Raw genomic sequence first — 18,788 nt, forward strand, 5'->3', positions numbered from 1 at the left:
ATCAGTGATGCTGGTGATTTGGACATGCCAAAGAAAAGTGGTAAAGGCTTCAAGAAAAAAGGCAAAAGCTCTTAGGTTAACAAGGAGAGAAAAAAAAAAGTCAGGGCTTAAGTTTCTAAGATCTACTACAGAGAACAGATCTCTCCACCAATAAATTTACCAAGGCACTTCCTTAGGGTAGCACAGGCATTCAACTCTATGACTCAGTTCCACTAGGCTCTTGGAAGGCCTCTCCTGCAGACAAGGAGCTACTGGTGTAGAGGAAATGAGAAATGTGTAGCACTGTCTGCTATGGTATCACTAGCCCATGTCATGAAGTTGAGAGGAGTTATGACAACAGCGGACCAACTCAGCCAGGTTTAAGGTTTATCATCACTGTCAACTTGACCAGACATGACTCATGTAGTGACTGTGAGGGCTTTTCCAGGGACCTACTCTGATGCTACAGGGGGGGGCACTAGTCTCCCTACTGCAAGTATGACCTGAGCAGCTACACTGCTGCCACCTTTTCCACCAGGGTGGATTATATACAAACTGAACCAAGATAAACTCAGCCTTGAGTTGTCTTTGTCAAGCATTTTGTCACAGTATAAAAGCAACTGTAACAGCGTCTTAAAATTGACCATGTAACTGTTTTTCCCTTTGGACACAGATGGAAGACATACATTTAAAAGTACTGTCTTGAAATCAATGAGAACCCCTTAAAACAAGCACAGTTTGGGCTGGCACAGGCTAAGAGCAAACTAGTCATATGCCAAGGACCAATAAGTCAGTGTACAGGGCGGCACTCAAGAGCTGCATCTGTATTATTCAGGGGCAGAATTAAAGCACAGCCAGCTATAAGAACAAGACAGTATGTGAGATGCCCAAGCAGCAAGACAAAACTGCCTTTGTGTTCAAACACTGTTTAGCTTTCCTCTGTGAGCTGCGATCTATGAAATGGGGAAGAGAACGCTGAGCCATTTAAAGCTCCTGGCTAAAGAAAGGTGAAGAGAGTGGCAGTGGGCCAGAGTCACGGCTGAAACCAGGGGCTTTGGGAACCGCACTCTCCTTAGAGCTCAGCCCAGGGGAGGCTCTTTCTCGTCTTCCCTCACCACGTCCAGAACAGTGCCCACAGAGGAGGTGCCTGAATAGCAGTGCCCAGTTCATCTGCAACAGGCAGGTTGGCTATGTCCTCAGGTAGGAACTAATTATGACTCAGTATCTTACAAGTGCAGGCTCTTTCTCACACAGACATTCAGGACACAGGCGCACTCACCACACTGGTTCTAACAGTACACAGGCATTGGAGAGAGCAGAGCTCAGAACATTCCAGGTGGCTGGGGATGGCAACCACTGCCAGAGGACCAATGTCTAAGAAGCCTACTGACTGAAAACAGCAAATAGCACGATGTCATTTTCTAACCTAGAACGCACAGGTGGGCGTGAGTAGGGAGAAGGGCAATTGGCAGCTCATCAGCTCCGAACACTGTGACTCTTGCTTAGAAGGAAGACAAGGGGGTTGGCACTTCCCGGCACAGCCTTCACTGGTGCTCCTCCCTCTTATGTCAGGAAGCTAGCTGGCCTGGCCTGTCCTATTTCATGAAGAGTCCAGCACAAAAGTCAGCTACTTACTAAGACCCCAACTTAATGTATCCACAGTTGCCTCTCTAGTGAGGAGGGGCCTGTGGCTGTTCTGCCCGAATACTCAAGGGAATCCCGAACCACACCCACACCTGGGCTGGACCTGTGCCTGGTCGTCAATGGAACACAACTGTCACTAATGATTCCCTCTACTTCATCATGTGTCTAAACCACTGCTCCCACCTTACTAACAGGGAAAAGGGCCTCAGCAGCCTTGGAGAAATGACTGTTCTTCCCAACAGCAGGCAGCACCCCTGCCAGCCTCACTAAGGGGCTAGCCACATGGCCACAGGTAAGTTACTCTCTGTAAGAGGAGATACAGTGACCTACCTGATTGCTGAGGTCTCATACTCAGCTGAAAAGGCATAGTCTGAGTTTTCTTGAAAATATAGCAGGGTGAGGCTCAGTCATCAGATGTCTACCAGATACTAGGTATCCAAAGGGGGCCCACAATTCCAGTGCTGGAGAAAAGGGGACACAACTAAACATCCCTTGATACAGCATAGTCAGTGAAGTCATATAAAGGCCAAAGGACAATGACAGATAAGACGATCCCTGTTAGGCCTTTATAGGACAGAGGGAGGGTTCTACACACGAAGCCACAAGGCACCCCAGGCAGAGGGCTGGTGGGCAGCACAGCACAGTCACGGCCCCAGCTTCCTTAGAAGGCAACAAACAAGGCTGGCCATTTGAGAAAGCACGTCCAGTTCACAAGGCTGGAACAACTGTGGCTACACAGGCAAGTTTGGAGACAGAGGAGACAACAGAAGTCACTGGTTTGCCAGAACCTGCTAGTCAGGCCAAGAGATCAGGGAGTTCCATTCACTGTCAAGTCAGCGAGAAGAAGTCCAGCCCAGCCCTGGCCAGCAGGAAGTGACCCCAGCAACAAGCCTTCCCAGCCCAAAGAACTGCAGTGAGCTGCATCTCCCAAACAAATGAGTGGCTGCAGCAAGGGAACGCCCACACTGGGAGAAAGGCCGAGAGCAAGCCCCAGAGCCAAAGGACAGTGCAGCAAGCGGGAGGCAAGACAGATGCACACTTCACCTCCGCAGTCTGACAGAACCCTGACCTCAGCCCCAAGGAGCCCTGAGAACAGGCGTGGCCACAAGAGAGGTAGAGGAAGCTCTTGCTTCCACATCCATGCCTTGTCCCACTGTCCTCTAATGAGCACAAGGAAATCTGCAAAAGGTCAAGGTGAGGCAAGGACACAATCTAAAGAAAGAGTGGAGGGGGGTGGGGCTTAAGTTAACTTGGTTCAAACAGAGAGCAAGCCAAAAGCAATAACTACTTTGAATGTCACTGTGGACCCTGCCCTGAGTTGGAGACATCGCATACAGTTCTCATGAGGCACTGGAAATCTGCACAGTAGAAAGAGATTAGAACCACTCTGGGAGATCAGTCCTGTGTCCATTTGAGAGTTCGGTATACTACGACCCTACAGGCTTCAGCAACTGCCCAAGGTAGGGCCAAGCTTGGGGCAAGCAGGTGGTTAGGCAGCAGGGTGGGATAAAAGCAACAATGAGGACAAAACAGGGGACACCTAACTGGACACACCTCAGGGTTTCAGAGAAGAAGGAAATGAGCCCTGAGTGACTAAGACTTCTCCACAAAGAGAAATGAGACGTGAGAGGTAACACGGGCAAAGGCCTTAGGAGACTGCAATTCATTCCATAAGGTCAACTGGCCGAAGAGGAGCAGCCGAGTGGGAGCCCAGAGCTGGACAATGAAGAGCGCACACACTGAATGACACTGTGTCCAGTCTTCTTTAAAACACTCCAGTCCTGCTGGGAGCAGGGAGCATGCTAGCAAGTCTAACACTCAGAAGGCAAAAGCAGGAGAATTATAAGATTGTGGTTACCCAAGCCACACAGTGTGACCTGTCCAGCCCTACCCCTTCACCAAAAAGGAAAGTGTTCAGAATGAATGAAACAAGACTGCAAAATATTACGACTTATCAAGCTAGGTTACCGAATATTCTGGTTTGCTTTTCTGCTGCTGTGCCAAAACACCGACTAAAAGCAGCTTTGGGAGGAAAAGGTTTCTTCGATTTACATGTTACATCCATCATTTAGGGAAGCTGGGGCAGGAACTTAAGGCAGAAGCTTGAAGCAGAAACCACAAGGAAAGGCTGCATCCTGGCTTGCTCCTTCTGGCCTGCTCAATTGCCTTTCTTTTTTCTTTTCTCTCCTTTTTTTTTCTTTTTCTTTTTTCTTTCTTTCTTTCTTTTTTTGTTTTTTGTTGTTGTTGTTTGCTTTTTCAAGACAAGATTTCTCTGTGCAGCTCTGGCTGTCTTGGAACTCGCTTTGTAGACCAAGGTGACCTCAAACTCAGAGCTCCATCTGCCTCGGCCTTCCAAGCACTGGAAGTAAAGGCATAAGCCACCATGCCCAGCTTTCTTATATAACCCAGGCCCACCTGCCTAGGAATGACAGCACCCACAGGAGGCTAGGCCTGCCTACATCAATTATTAATAAAAAAAAAAATGTACCATAGACATGCCCACAGGCCAACCTGATGGAGGCAATTCTTCAGTTAAGTTCCCTCTTCCCTTCCAGGTACGTCAAGTTGTCAACTGAAGCTACTACGACGGGAGTTATAGAATCCTTATTTCTGTGTACATTTGAAATTTCCCATAATAAAACCTTTTGTTTTCTTTCTGCAGGAAGGAGAAGATAGGAAGAACCGAGGAGGGAAGCAGTGTGCGTCATCTGGAGACCGCAGACAGAAGCAGACTCACCCTGTGCCCCACACCACAAGGCACCATCACAGCAACTCTAACAGGCAGGACTGCCAGTACCATTTCACAGAAACTGAGGTTGGGTAGCAGATTCAGCTTCATGCACACTGTTGCTAGAATGCGCTGCATACCAGCGATGGGGCTGGAATCATTCCCAGGAGAGATAGGGATCACTGGAGAGTGACAGATACCATGCCTTGAAATCTGGAGAGCACAGTTTACTAGAAAGGAGATGCCAGTGATATGGCTGAGCGTGACCCTGAACAGCAGGCTGAGGAGAGGGTGGACAGGATGGGATGAGAAGGCCAAAAGAGCTATTGGTGGTTGTGAAGGCTTGGTTAGTACTCAGAGGTGACATCAGGGCCTGGGCATAACACTAGATCACACCGTGAGGAGCAGGGCTAGCAGTGGGGCAAGACTTTGGATCTGTATTGCTTGTCTATGCGATCCGTAAGTGGCAAGGACAAGTGTCTTCCTTGTGGACACTGGGACAGGAGGGCTCGGGAGATGGAGGCTGGTGAGGCAGTGTGGTGGTTGGTGATGCGGAAACTGCAGAGCTGCTGAGACGGCCTGGAAAGAGCTGAACGAGGAGAAGATGCACTATCTCTCGCTCTTCTCCAAGCTGCCCGCCAGGAAGACAAGGTAACAAGAGACAACCCCAAATCCCTGTCTACACAATGACATGCTTCCCTCCCACCACTCCACCCTGTCTGAGGAAGAATGGCACGGGCAGCTCAGGAAAGGAATATGCCCTTTCAAGGTTCTGGACCTATATATAAACCACATACACACTTTCAGTCCTGAAAAGACTAGGAGAGCTGGGGTAACAGACCAAGGCAGAGTGGGCAGCATGCATAGGGACCCAGGTTCCATGTTGAGCACAGCAAAGTCAAAAGGTATGGAGGGGGAGTAGACGGAAGCCACAGGCCTGTTCCACAGCTGCAGCTGCCCACGGATAGACAGGTCATCTCTGTGCCACAGCAACAATAAGGTGACCATTTTCACAAGCCACAACTAACAGGCCTGTTACACAGCTGCAGCTGCCCATGGATAGATAGGTCAGCTCTGTGCCACAGCAACAATAAGGTGACCATTTTCACAAACCACAACTAACAAGAGCATTGAGATGTGGACCGGCCTGAAGCCTGGGGCTACAAACCACTTATGGGGCATCACCTGACTCATTAGCATTTATATGGACACATTGCAAGAGCCTTGGCACTGGAGAAGCTCTGAGGTAATTTTCCACTGAGCCCTCAAGGCTGCCTTGCTCTCCAGTCAGACGCTTGGAGCAAGGATGGCAGCTCCACACGTCAGGATAGAAGAGCAGGAGGCATTCCCGCCCTACCCAAAAGCATGCATCACTGTTACTACTGGGTCTTTCCAGGTAGCAGCAAGGACCCTGAGAGCACATCCAGCCCAACCCTTCCTTCAGTCAGCCAAGAAAGACCAGCAGCATCAGATGGCACATGAGCTCACCATCTAGTCACCGCAGATGAGTTACTCTTAACCTGGTGACAACTCTGAACCAGCAGCTGCCCAGAAGGGCACAAACTCACCTGGTCATAATGCCAGTGACACACTGGGAATAATCCAAATGCTCCTTTCCAAATTGGCCTTTATGTTCAACCTGTTCTAAAGCAGCAGCAGGCAGACAGCATCCCCCGCCTGGTACAGGGTGGGAGCTATGACAGGAGGTCAGAGCATCCTGGAGTCTCTCCGCATTGCTGTTTGTGAATTCGGTACCACCCGTCCTACTTTATTACCCAGATCCCCTAACCAACTCTCTGAAACATGCCCAACTTAGAAAGCTAAGGCGAAAACCAGGAAGGCTAGTCTCACACTCTGAGGTAATGGGATGTGAACCAAGCTGCTTGGGCCCTGGAGCTTACACACATAAGCACACAGCAGCACTGCTGCACACCACAGATGCACATACATGTGTACACTACCGTGTGCTGAGCACAGTCACCATCCATTCAACACTTACTATGTGGGAGTTAGCTAAGGACAGTTTTTACTTTGATTTTGCCATCTGAAGATGAATGCCAGGACCTCTTCTATGCTAAAAGAGATAGACGATCTACTACTGAGCTACACGCCAGCATCAACAGAATCTCTGCTTCACCAACACTACAACACAAACCCTAGTTGTAGCCTCATTTCAATCAAGATACCCCACTCAGGAAGAAGTCTATCATTTAGTCAGGGCACTGGGTGAGTGCAGAGCTGGATCAGAACCCAGGCTGCCTGACTCTAAAACTGCACCCAGGCGTGGACAGAGCCAAGCTCAGGGCATGTGGTGTGATGTTGGGTTTCCTGTTTGGTGGTGTTGTCTGCAGTCTTTCTGTCATGCCTCCCATGAAAGGGGAGGTACCAGGTCTGAGGCCAACTAGACAGTCATTATCAGTCGTTCTACTCAGCCAACAGGTTGGCTGTGAGACAGCAGGTGCTGTGAGACCAGGTTTGGGAGAGAGCACCTGCAAGAATGGTACCTAACACCTTTCCTAAATAGTGCTGGGTCCCATAGTAACAAGCATTTGAGTAGCTGTCTTTTCCATCATCACCTGTGTGAACTTGTGGAGTCCTTAAACACGTGTCAAATATGCACAGAAAGTGGTCAGGGCCAGGCCTGTTGGCAAGGACAACACTAGAACAGAAACTATTGATAGGTAGTGATGGGAAGAAGGCTCAGGCAGCAAAGTGCTTGCCATGCAAGCAGAAGGAGCTGTGTGTACCAGTGTCCTAGAAAGCAGTAATTTTCGCAGCTTAAGAGTCATCTTAAGAGAACTTTCCTGGATCAAACTGTTCTACGGGTAGGTCTGTAGGGGACTGTCTTGATTGTTAACTGATGTAAGAGTCTTGAGAGCACAAAGGTCCTGCACCCACAGATTACCATGGAAACCAGGAATGTTAATCACCCAGGGCCGCCTCCTCAAAGGAGGGAATGAATGAATAACTGTTTTCCACCCAGAAGGCCAGGGGAGTAGATAGTGTTAATAACCTGATGACCTTTGCTTTCTGTAGAACCAGACCAGACACAAACCCCCGGAATGCTTATCCCAGACTCTCCCTCCCTAGACCTTTATCTTTAGCTTTGTTTATCGCATGTACTTTATAATCTTCTGACCTCTATGCTATAGAAACCACACTAGATCCTTGGCCCTTAAGCTATAGAATTCATCTTTATAGTCACATGTACTTTGAGTTGAGTTTAGATTAAGTATGCCTCCTTATGCATTGGGGACTGTATTGCATCAGGAAGACTTTTTCCAAAATTGTACTTTGTTTAAATATGCTTACAATAAACCACCTGGTGTCAGACTCTCTAGAAGTTAGAACCAGCACCAACTAAGTTTCCCTTCTTGGCTCTCATGGTTCATTTCCCTGCTAACCTTGATGCTTGCAGGGAACCCCCTCATAGGAAGGTCCAGTCCACTGTGGGTGGTACAATCCCTAGTTAGGTAATCCTGAACTGTATAAGGAAGCCAGCTGAGTATAAGACAGGTGGAGAGCCAACCAGGAAGCAACATCCTCCATGGTTCCTGCTGTACTTCACTGGCTGCGAAGTCAGTTCCTTGGTCAGAGGAACTGCTGTGTGGAACAGTAAGCAGGTCAACCTTCAAGTTCCTGCCTCGGCTTTCCTCAGTGATAGTGGTGACTGGAGTGCTAAGCAGAGGGAAGCCTTTCCTGCCCTAAGCTGCTTCTGGTCAGTGTTCTATACCATAATAACAGATCCCTGGGGCTCCCTGGCCGGCCATCCTAGACCAGTCAGCAAGCTCCAGGTGCCATGAGAAACCCCAACTCAAAAAACAATGAAGAGAGCAACTGAAGACAGTCCCCAGTGTCAGCCTCTGGCTTCTACAAGCACCTGCATGTACGCGCGCACACACACACACACACACACACACACACACACACACACACACAATCATTGAAAATTCACAAAGTGGGTAACCCAAGGAGGCTGGTGGAGTTGACCCTGTTCTTCCCAGACAGCTTCTGCACTGCTGGAAAAGTGACAACTGCCACAGAAAACCTGCATCAGGTTCAACAGCTCAAATTAGCCTGACTCAGTCTGCCCCAGGGGGCTTCCACCAAACTGTGACCCCTCCTAAGCACAGGCTGTGGGCCTGGTCCACCAAGAAAGGCATCCTGGGTGACAACACTCACAGATGAAACTGCTAAGCTCAGCCTCAAAGATCTTACCATCACCTACCAACTGACCTCTTCCTGAAAGTCAGTCCAGGCCCTCAAAGTCCCTGGAAATGTTCTCTCTTCTACTAACAGTGCAACTGAACTTCTCAGGAATGGCTGAAAATGAAGATACCCTATCATAATTCATCAAAAACACAAGCAAGCAGGCCACAAAGGGGGCCTCATTTAAATTCAACACAAAAGACTTTTGTTTATTCTTTCATTGGTGGTTTGTTTTCCATATGCTATGCCAAGCAAGCACTCCCCACTAAGCTGCGTCCCCAACCCCTTCCATGGGGGAATTTGTATTGCATGTTTACTCTGCTTGTCTACCTGACTCCTTGCACGGTTGGGGGAAGACCCAGCAAAGAACAAGATGAATGTGGAATCTCCCTCTGGTATTTACAATTCACCCTCAAAACAAGACACGGTTCCCACAGGAAAGGCTCAGTGTTGCACCATAAAACAACCCCAGACCTGCCAGCCCCAGAATGCAAAGTCAGAAAGCACACTTGCAAAGAGGTGAAGCCAGGAGGATCACACATTCAAGGCCATCCTGGGCCCCATGAGACCCTGTCTCAAGCGTGCACACACACAAGATGGATGTGGCAGATGACCATCCCAGTAACTTAAAAGTCATGGAGTAATGAGTTCTTGAGGGAAAAAAAAAACCCTGTATTTTATTTTATTCCAAGACAGGATCTCTCCATGTAGCCTTGGTTAGCCTAGAACTCATAGAAATCAGCCTGCTTCTGCCTCTCAAATGCTGGAATTAAAGGCATGTACCACCACATCAAGCCTAAAAACTTTCTTTTAAAAATAAAACATTAGATCAGGTAGTGGAGGCACACACCTTTAATCCCAGCACTTGAGAGGCAGAAGCAGGCGGATCTCTGAGTTTGAGGCCAGCCTGGTCTACAGAGTGAGTTCCAGGACAGCCAAGGCTGTTATACAGAGAAACCCTGTCTTGAAAAACAAAAAAATAAATAAATAAAAATAAAACATTAAGCCAGATGTGGTAGTGCAATGCGCCTTTAATCCCAGCACTGGAGAGGCAGAGGATCTGAGTTCAAGGCCAGATTAGTCTACAAAGCAAATTCCAAGATAGCTATTACACTGAGAAACTGTCTGGAAAAACAAACAAAAAAACTAAATAAATAAACATTAAAGGTATTAGGAAAGTAGAGAGGGGAGGGGGGGGAGGGAAGGAGGAATAAGGCAGCAACAGCATCTTTCCCAACTCAAATAGTTGGCATCTTTGTTACTCCCAGAAACACCAAGGAAAAGCACAATCACAGTTGGCTTTTCTATGCAGGTACCTTGAGCCCTCCCCTAGTTCTTGTCTTCAAATCTGCAGATTCAACCAACTCCTAATGAAAAACAGCACTCTTATACTGAAAGTCTACAGACTCTTCCTTGTCATTATCACCTGGGTAAGACAGTGCAGCAGCCATCCGTACAGCAAATGCATTGTACTGGATATTATGTGATGATGTTACACACAGGGGAGAAGGTGGGTATGGTAGCACATGCTTCTATCCCAGCTACTCAGGAGGCTCAGGGAGAAGGATCACTTAATGGATGTCTGAGCAACACAGCAAGAATCCATCTCTAAAAGCACAGAAAAAAGGAAAAGGTGGTGTATATAGCTAAATGCAAATACAGCATCAATTTATGTGAAGGACTTGAGCATCTGTGATGCCCCCCTAGATTAAGGCATGGGAGTTCCTGGAATCAAGCTCCTACTGGGACCACAGAGGACTTTACACAAAACGACCTTCTACCACAAACAAGTAGAAATCATCAATGCCTGAAATTAAAAGCCTGATGACAGGAGGCTGGAATCCTCAGAAAGGGACCTTCAGGACAAGTTCAGTCTCTCATGTCTGAGCGTAACAAGTGACAAAGTCTACACTGACTACTTTACAGCAGGGACAGCGCTGAGGCCAATTATTTTCTGCCCAAGTGGAGAGAGAGTGTCACCCTTCTGCAGAACAATTATCTATAGGTGCATCAGAGTCAGAAGCTCAGCTCTTTCCCCGAATCAGCATGGGGAAAGTGCTGCTCACAGCGATTTGACACCATTTCAGTAAATTAGATTAATCTTTGAATGTGTTATTCTAACAATTATGCCAACTACCATGTAATTAATACTCCAACTGACTTTACGAAAATTAGGAAAACTCCCCCAAAGAAAATGAGTGTCATTAGACACGCACAAGACCTTTCTGTGGCCAACAGCACATAAAGTCCATCACATTACGGGTGGTGGCAAAGCCTTTTCTCATGTCCTTCTATGCTCAGTCACAGCACAGAAAGCTGACATGGGCAAGATACCCAACTCCTCTTCACACATTACTGCACGGACTGCTTTAAATTCCTTGAATAAAATGATGCATGGTGAATACTTTAACAATTAAAGTCTCTTTTCATTTATAGAAGCAAGAAAATCTCATAATTAATGATTGGCCTCTTGCATGTCAACAGCTGGAAATGAGAATACTGTTTTTTTTCTTAAGGCTATTTCTTTAGTTTATTGGAGAAATATACATAAAGCACCCTCATGCTGGCTTTCTTTTTGTCTTTCAAGTTTTATGGATCTCATAATCTTAAGTCTTTCCCTAAGTAAGGTGTGGAAGAAATAAGCAACAGCCGGATTAGATGTCAGGTCCTGCTACAGAAGTCAAGTCTCTTGCAGCCTAGCCATAGAACATTTGTACCGTTCGGAGCCAATCCGCAAACAGGCTGAGCAGGAAAGAATGCAACAGTTGATTAGTAATGTCTGCCCCGGAAGGAGCAAAGGTTTGAAGACCCACATACTATGTATTTGTCTTCCCTGCCTTTTGTTAAACCATGGAAATTCACGTACACTAAATGGGTAAGTATATATGAATAAAACGTCACATGAATTTCTAACATGTGGCCAAAGGGGAGAAATGTTTTCTAAGTTGAAAACTTAACCAAATGTGAAGAAAACAAAAACAAAACAATCAAACTCAGACTGTAGTCCAGGTAGGAGCTATGGCAAGGTCAGTTCCCAGGGCTTCAGTTTGCTTGGCTCTAACACAAGAAGCTGAACACTTTTGCTGGTGACAGGGGACTACTGAGAGTACACTGTGGCTTTATAAGCATATATCGCCACATGTCAGGGCCAAGCCTAAAACCTCCAAAGCTCCCCAACACTGGCTATCGGAGTTAGTCTGTGACAAGATTCCATAAATATTTTAACCTGCAGCAGCTTGAGACAAGAGTTACAAACACATAATATTTATTTTCCCCCTCCCTGGGACAAAGGCAAGGGCCAGAACTTGATTCCACAGCCCCAGCAATCTGATTCTTTAAGTTATGAATGTAACGTTGTTCAAAATAAATTGCCATCACTTCAATGTAAGACCAGCCCAAATCGTACCACTGCAAAGCTCTCATCACCTGGGCTCATCACCCATGTGACACAGCAACAGGACATCCTCATCCAAACACAGGATTTTCTGGGAGTCGAGTGCAGCCATGCATCTGTTGACCAGCTTCCACCCAAACTCATGCTCAGATCCCAGGCACACCCCCAGGAAAACCAGGAAGCTTCCATGGGGCAGTCTAGAAAGCAGCGGGCTCTGGCCCCAGCAACTGCCACTGTTCCTGCCTGGTGCCTTCTACTCTGGGTGGGTATGTCTAAGTTGTTGTCGCCTCCCACCAAGCTTCACTGGTGAGAGGGTTTGTCCTCAGCGTGATGATGACCCGTTAAGAGGGGGAACCTATTAAGAGGTCCTAAGGTCAATTGGGGACATGTCCTCAGAAGAGATTGGGGGACACCAGCCTCTCTGACCTCCTGTCTGACAATGAGATTTGTCCTACCTACTGTTTTGATACTCTCTGTCATGAAGTCCTCACCAGAATCAAGCCAATGCAGCACCTTGACCTGGCATCTCCAAAACCAAGGCCTAACTAAACCTCTGTTCTTTATAAAGCTAGCAACCTCAGATACTTCATTACAGAAGCAAAAGCAGAGTAATACACTATTAGGAAATGGACCTCTCCAGCACCAAGGAGAATCACTTCAGTGAGTCAAGCTCAGACTCTCACCCACTGATCCAATTAACCTTCTCCCAGGACAACTCCCACACAGGGCCTGGCAGTCATTGGGAGCTCTCTAGACATCAAGATGCAGACATCTGCAGCATCTTCTCTCCACTAGGAGAGTCTCAGGGCAACAAAAGCAAGCCAGCCCTGAGAAGCACCTGAGTGACACAGCCATGCACATGTTGACCCTCAGGAGCTCAGCTTCGAACCAGGGAGTTCCCTGACCATTGTATTGATCATTTTTGACGTACTGAAGTTTCCTCCAACTGCAGGGTGGGTTTCTACACCTGGCATCATAGAATTTGGGAGAAAGGCCTTAAAAACAAACCATTATATTCAGAGTCCAAGTTCTTTCAGTCCCTAGTAACAATCATCTTTCTGAATCTCCAACTCACTTCAAACCAAATACTAAAATAAGCCCACCAGAGAGATTCTAAGAAAAAAAAATCACAGCAGAAAAATTATCAAGACTTCTCTGTCATCAAGACCCAAGAGGGAGAGGACAGGAGGGAAAGGGTGAAGGGTGGACCTGGAGGAGCACAGCTGTTCACAATCCACAGATCTCAGGAGCTACCCGAGCGTGCTGAGGAGGGGCTTCCAAACTTGTCCCTGAAGCAGGTGCCAGTTTCCCATCAGCAGGAAAACACTCAACACACAACAGACAAGCAAACTGCTTCCGGGTTTGTGAGCTGCTATTTTAGACTATTGCTCAGTTCTCCTCTTCCAGCTTTCCTTAGAGCCAGGTCATGGACCTGCCCGCTCAATGACATCACAAAAGTCACACTCTGTAGCACATGTTAAGATGGGTGTAGGAGAAAGTGGAGCATAATCTAACCCATAGCACTCTCTAGATATCCTTTCCATAATCTAATCCACAGCACTCTCTAGATATCCTTTCCATAATCTAATGCATAGCACTCTCTAGATATTCTTCCACCACTGACAGAAAAAAAAAAACAAAAACAAAAGCAATGCAAGACCATAAAATAAAATTTTCTTTAAAAAATGTGAGTATCTAAGCCTTCCTATTACCAGTCTTTAAACTTGTAACTGTCAGGACCTCCTGGTAAACTGAGGAAAACTAGGACAGACGCACCTTCCTCAGGCAAAACTGCACACAACACAGCACACTGTATGCAACACACCACAGCACATTTCATGTACTACCACAACACACTGTATGTAAACACTATGGCACACTGCATGTAACATACCACAAGACACTGTGCATGTACCATCCAGGGTTCTATCATCTGCTCTCCACACTCAATCTCCAGGCTAAATACACCTGATCTAGGATTCCTTTTCAAATGTAATTACTTGTACATCATTATCAACTGCAAAGGCTTCAAAGGGATGAAATATCACTTACAGGAAACCCTAAAATTCCAACTCTACACCCCATGCAGATTCCTGAGATACAGAAGAGAGCCTGCTCTCATGCTCTGCTTTTCTAGGAGAAACACTGGGTTCTGCTCAGTCAGCTCCCCCTTACCTTGTTGGACCATTTGTATGCTTGCAGAAGTTGGCTGTAGAGTGGCGTTTTGTCCTGCACAGGATCCAGGCTTAACAGCCCGCTGTTGTGAAGAGGGTGGTTCTCGGACGGTTTGCCTACCAAGTTGCTCAGACGTTCCAGCTCACTAAAAGTAAAGACAGACACTACATAAACCTGAATCCACCTTACCGCATCAGGCCAAGCACACCGCCCAAGGCTGGATGCCACCAGAAGTCTCTTAAGAAGAGTTCTGGAAAAAGACTAGGGGCTAACAAGAGAATGCCTAAGAGTTTTCATTTCAAATATACCTGTCGAAACCAGGCATGGTGGTGCACGCCTTTAATCCCAGCACTGGGGAGGCAGAGGCAGGTGGATCCCTGAGAATTTGAGGCCTGCCTGGTCTACATAGGGAGTTCCAGGGCAGTCAGGACCACACAGTGAGACAGACAGACAAACTATAGCTGTCTCATGCCATTCCAGAGGGAAAACAAAGCTTAGGACACAGAGAAGCAGTAAGTTTCCCAGAAGTTAGGGTTTAACAACTCAGATCCATCCACAGCAGGGAGAATTTCTGGGATCTTGCAGTGTGGTATAACACTGCCTCTCACTCAGGATTTTCGGACCCACGGGCAGATCACTCCATTTGGCAGAGCAGCAAGTACGTGAATAAATCATGATTATTTATCATTTCACATCGGGATAGATTTGTGCGCGATGCTTCACAGATGGCAAAGCTTTAGGAAAACAAAGAAGAGATAAACAAATGGAATGGGAAGACACCATCGAGGGGCTGTATCAAACAACACACTTCAGCCTAGCAGGGAGACTAGGGAGAAGCTTGGGAAAGTGAGCCAGCCATGAAACCACACACTCCAGCCGGGAGCCTGTCCCAGCTGCCAACAAGACTCTGTAAACGACTTCCGGGCTGCATCCAATCTATTTCACCATCTTCCTGGCATACATTTAATAAGTCAAAGTAATATCAAAGTTGCTAAAGTTTCTTAAGTAAAAAAAGGGCTGTAACATCCCATCAGAACACCAGAGGGAGGAAAATTGAAATGGACGTGTGTGTGATGGTGGTGGTGGGTGGGGGCATGTCACCCTCAAACAGGGCAAGTATTAATTGTTGCTGACACTACAATAAAAAATGTGTGTATGTGTAACTTAGGAGGGAGATGGACTATAGGGGAGGAAAGGCACCCATTATTGTTATGCCAAGTTTGTGAAACCCCAAAACAGACCACCAAGGAGCCAGCTCACTGATGCAAACACACAAGGTTTATTGTTAAGTTACAAGCCTCGGTAGGGACGCTGTCCAGCAAACTAGTATAGCAGCTGCAGGAAAAGGGTGCCTGGCCTCAGTGGTAAGGGGTTTTTAAAGGAAAAACCACAAGCAGGGTGGTACATGCCTTGGCTGTTCAGGACTGGGTAAGAGTAGGTGACCTTTGGATTCATTGACATGAGGGCAGGGGAATTTCAAAATTGTTACTAACAGTTCTCCACAAGGACAGTTGTGTCGAGAAGATGTTATTTACCAAAATTAGTCATTGCCTGACCACCCAGATGGGGTCATTTTGACCGGGACAGGCACAGTTTGGGTGCTCCTTGGAACTGTTTATGGTTCCTTGGCTGCAGCTGAATCAGGTGACTTTTATTGAGGATGGAGTTGACTCTACCTTCTCCAGTTTACCTTACTCTTACAATTATTTCACTACCATTTGTTCCTCTATCCTGGCAGACCAAAATGGGGAAGGTGGGGAATCCTGGGGGTTAGCTGAGTAGTGCAGAACGGGCCTGACCCATGCAAGGCCCTGGGTTGGAGCCAGGCACTGTGGAGGACCGTGAGATGAGAGATACTCTAAGTGACTAGCTTACCAAATGCTGTTCCTACCAAGGTCAATTTCATAAGTAAAAGGCCAAAGTCCGTAAGTTCTAACACAAGAAGAGAATACAAATTCAGGCAAACAAGAAGTACCTACTAAGCTGGGTGTGGTGGCACACACCTTTAATCCCAGCACTCAGCAGGCAGAGGCAAATGGATCTCTGTGAATTGGAGGCCACTCTGGTCTACAAATCCAGTTCAAGGATATACAAAGAAATTCTATCTTGGGGGTGGGGGGGGTGCCTACTATGGACCAGGCATCTGACAAATGTCCTCTCTGTTAATTCTTTTCTCTATGTATCCCTGGCTGTCCTGGAACTGTTTCTGTAGACCAGGCTGGCATCAAACTCACAGAGATCCGCCTGCCTCTGCCTCCCGAATGCTGGGATTAAAGGTGTGTGCCACCAACGCCAGGCTCAGTTAATTCTTACCACATTAATGAAGTAAAAAAAGAATCTTGTAAGAACTAAAGTAAAAGCCAGGCATTGGTGGCGCACGCCTTTAATCCCAGCACTCGGGAGGCAGAGGCAGGCGGATCTCTGTGAGTTCGAGGCCAGCCTGGTCTACAGAGTGAGTTTCTGGACAGCCTCCAAAACAATACAGAGAAACCCTGTCTCGAAAAACCAAAAAAAACAACAAAAACAAAAAAACAAAAAAACTAAAGTAAATATGTAATCCCAGGACCACAAATTAAGAATTATTAGGGGCTAAATTGATCCTACCTGCCTTTCCCGTTGTAGCATACTTGAGTCCTCTGAAACTATGACCTAAATAAATTCCCCCTCCAAAAAAAAGAAGGGGGGGATGACAGGGATAAGGAATGAACCTAGCTGAACAAAAGGAACGAAGCGCAGTGCTGAGGAGAAATGGAAAGAGGCAAAGGTAATGGAGGTAGTGTCTGAAGTGTGGTGAGGTGGAACTGAGGAATTCCGGGCGGTGAGGACGGGAATTGGAGATCCTCAGACCGACCGGTACTCAGCTGGGCCATGGATAGCGTTAATGGGTTGTAAGGGATGGTGCCCAAGGGCCTACAGGTAAGAAACCTGGTAAGACCAGCAAGGTGGAAGTTCCCGAAAAGAGCTCGTTTCCTCGGCAGAATAAGAACGCCACAGCGGGGACCGAGAATCGCAGAAGACAACCAGGACCAAATGGCCAAGAGAACGAATACTCGGTAACGGGACGGGGGGACAAGGTGTCCCTGTGGGGCTGGTAGGAAGCTTGGGATGAACGACAGAGGCAACAGACTGAGGACAAGGAAGAGCGGCCCGTGATTGGGGAAACTGGCGTGGGATCCCGGCGGGTTAGGTGCCAAGAGGGTCTTCGGCCCGGATTCCTTCAGCCAGTACCTACTTGAGGTCCCGGTTGACCGAATGCAAGTTGTCCTGAAAGTGCGCGATGAAGGCCTTCTCGCGGCCCTCCAGCGTCTCCTTGTTGCGCATGCCATCCTTAAGGCAGTCGAACACCCTGCTCACACTGGAGCGCAGCGCCTGGATGGCACTGATGGCCTGTGAGAAGGCCTCCAGGTTCACCCCAACGCTCAGCACATCCGCCATGTTTCAGACGACACAGCCGGCTCTCGGGAGCCTGCAGCCTGAGTGGTGCGTGGCCCTTGCTGATGACGTCGTCCTGGGAGGCTTCTGGGATGTGTAGTTTGAGACGAGGCGGGCTCTCGAGGGTTGGCCGCAAAGTGTGATCTCCGTGTGGGGAAGTCAGGTTACCCTCGTATTTTGCTTGATGGTGAAAGACCAAGAAATACAGAAGTTCAACCGGTCGGTGGTGGCGCACACCTTTAATCCGAGTTCTTGAGAGATAGATGCAAGCGGATCTCTGGGAGTTCAAGACCAGCCTGGTCTACGAAGTGAGTTCCAGGACAGCTAAGACTGTCATAGCACACGTGTAGCGCGGTAACATATATGCAGCCGGGCGTTGGTGGTGCACGCCTTTAATCCCAGCCCTCGGGAGGCAGAGGCAGGCGGATCTCTGTGAGTTCGAGGCCAGCCTGGTCTACAGAGCGAGTTCCAGGACAGCCTCCAAAGCCACAGAGAAACCCTGTCTCGAAAAACCAAAAAAAAAAAAATATATATATATATATATATATACATATATATATGCAAGCAAAATGCCTGTACACATAAAATAATATGATAAAGGAACACATTTTGCCAGTGTGAAGTCAAAACAATGAGCTTTATGAAGCAAAAGTGTCACAAAAAGACAAATATCATAAGATTCTACTTCTATGAAATATTGAAGCAGTCAAAAAATCACAGAGAAGATGCCAGGCATTGGTGGCGCACGCCTTTAATCCCAGCACTCGGGAGGCAGAGGCAGGCGGATCTTTGTGAGTTCAAGGCCAGTTTGATCTACAAGAGCTAGTTCCAGGACAGCCTCCAAAGCCACAGAGAAACCCTGTCTCAAAAAAAAAAAAATCACAGAGAAGAAGCAAAATTGGAGCTCCAGGTGTTGGTTCCCAGTGATATCCACACGCCTAAAGAAAAGGCACCTAGCGCACGCAGATACACACTGTAGGAGGAAGAAGAGACAGTTTGGGATGTAAGCAAAATATTATCCAAATCTGGCACAGCAGTTTAAGGCACCATACTTATTTTTCTGCTCTGTCGACTGTGGGCAGGTTTTGTCCTGAGATGTGCCAAGTACACAGAGTCTAGCATAGAGATGATGAGTAGGAAGGAGTTCGTGATACTGACCTTTATTGTATCTTTGTGTCAATAAGAGAGAAGAGCCCTTGTAGAATTTCTAGGAATGACAAAAGAACC

The 18,788-nt window shown here is 47.3% G+C and overlaps 1 protein-coding gene across 1 annotated transcript in view; it reads right to left on the minus strand.

Moving 5' to 3' along the window:
- The window catches only part of Med27 (mediator complex subunit 27), a 173,251-nt gene extending 155,639 nt beyond the window's left edge, over positions 1-17,612 (minus strand). Inside the window, exons 1-2 of the mRNA XM_040745110.1 lie at positions 17,362-17,612; positions 14,130-14,274 (exon numbers count right to left, since the gene is read on the minus strand). Coding sequence (XP_040601044.1) covers positions 14,130-14,274; positions 17,362-17,564 — 348 coding nt within the window. The 5' untranslated portion in view covers positions 17,565-17,612. The remainder of the gene's footprint in view (positions 1-14,129; positions 14,275-17,361) is intronic.
- Between the last annotated feature and the right edge of the window lie 1,176 nt (positions 17,613-18,788).

The sequence above is a fragment of the Mesocricetus auratus genome, unplaced genomic scaffold (assembly GCF_017639785.1).
Source record: "Mesocricetus auratus isolate SY011 unplaced genomic scaffold, BCM_Maur_2.0 Super-Scaffold_100004, whole genome shotgun sequence".
Taxonomy (NCBI): Eukaryota; Metazoa; Chordata; class Mammalia; order Rodentia; family Cricetidae; genus Mesocricetus; species Mesocricetus auratus.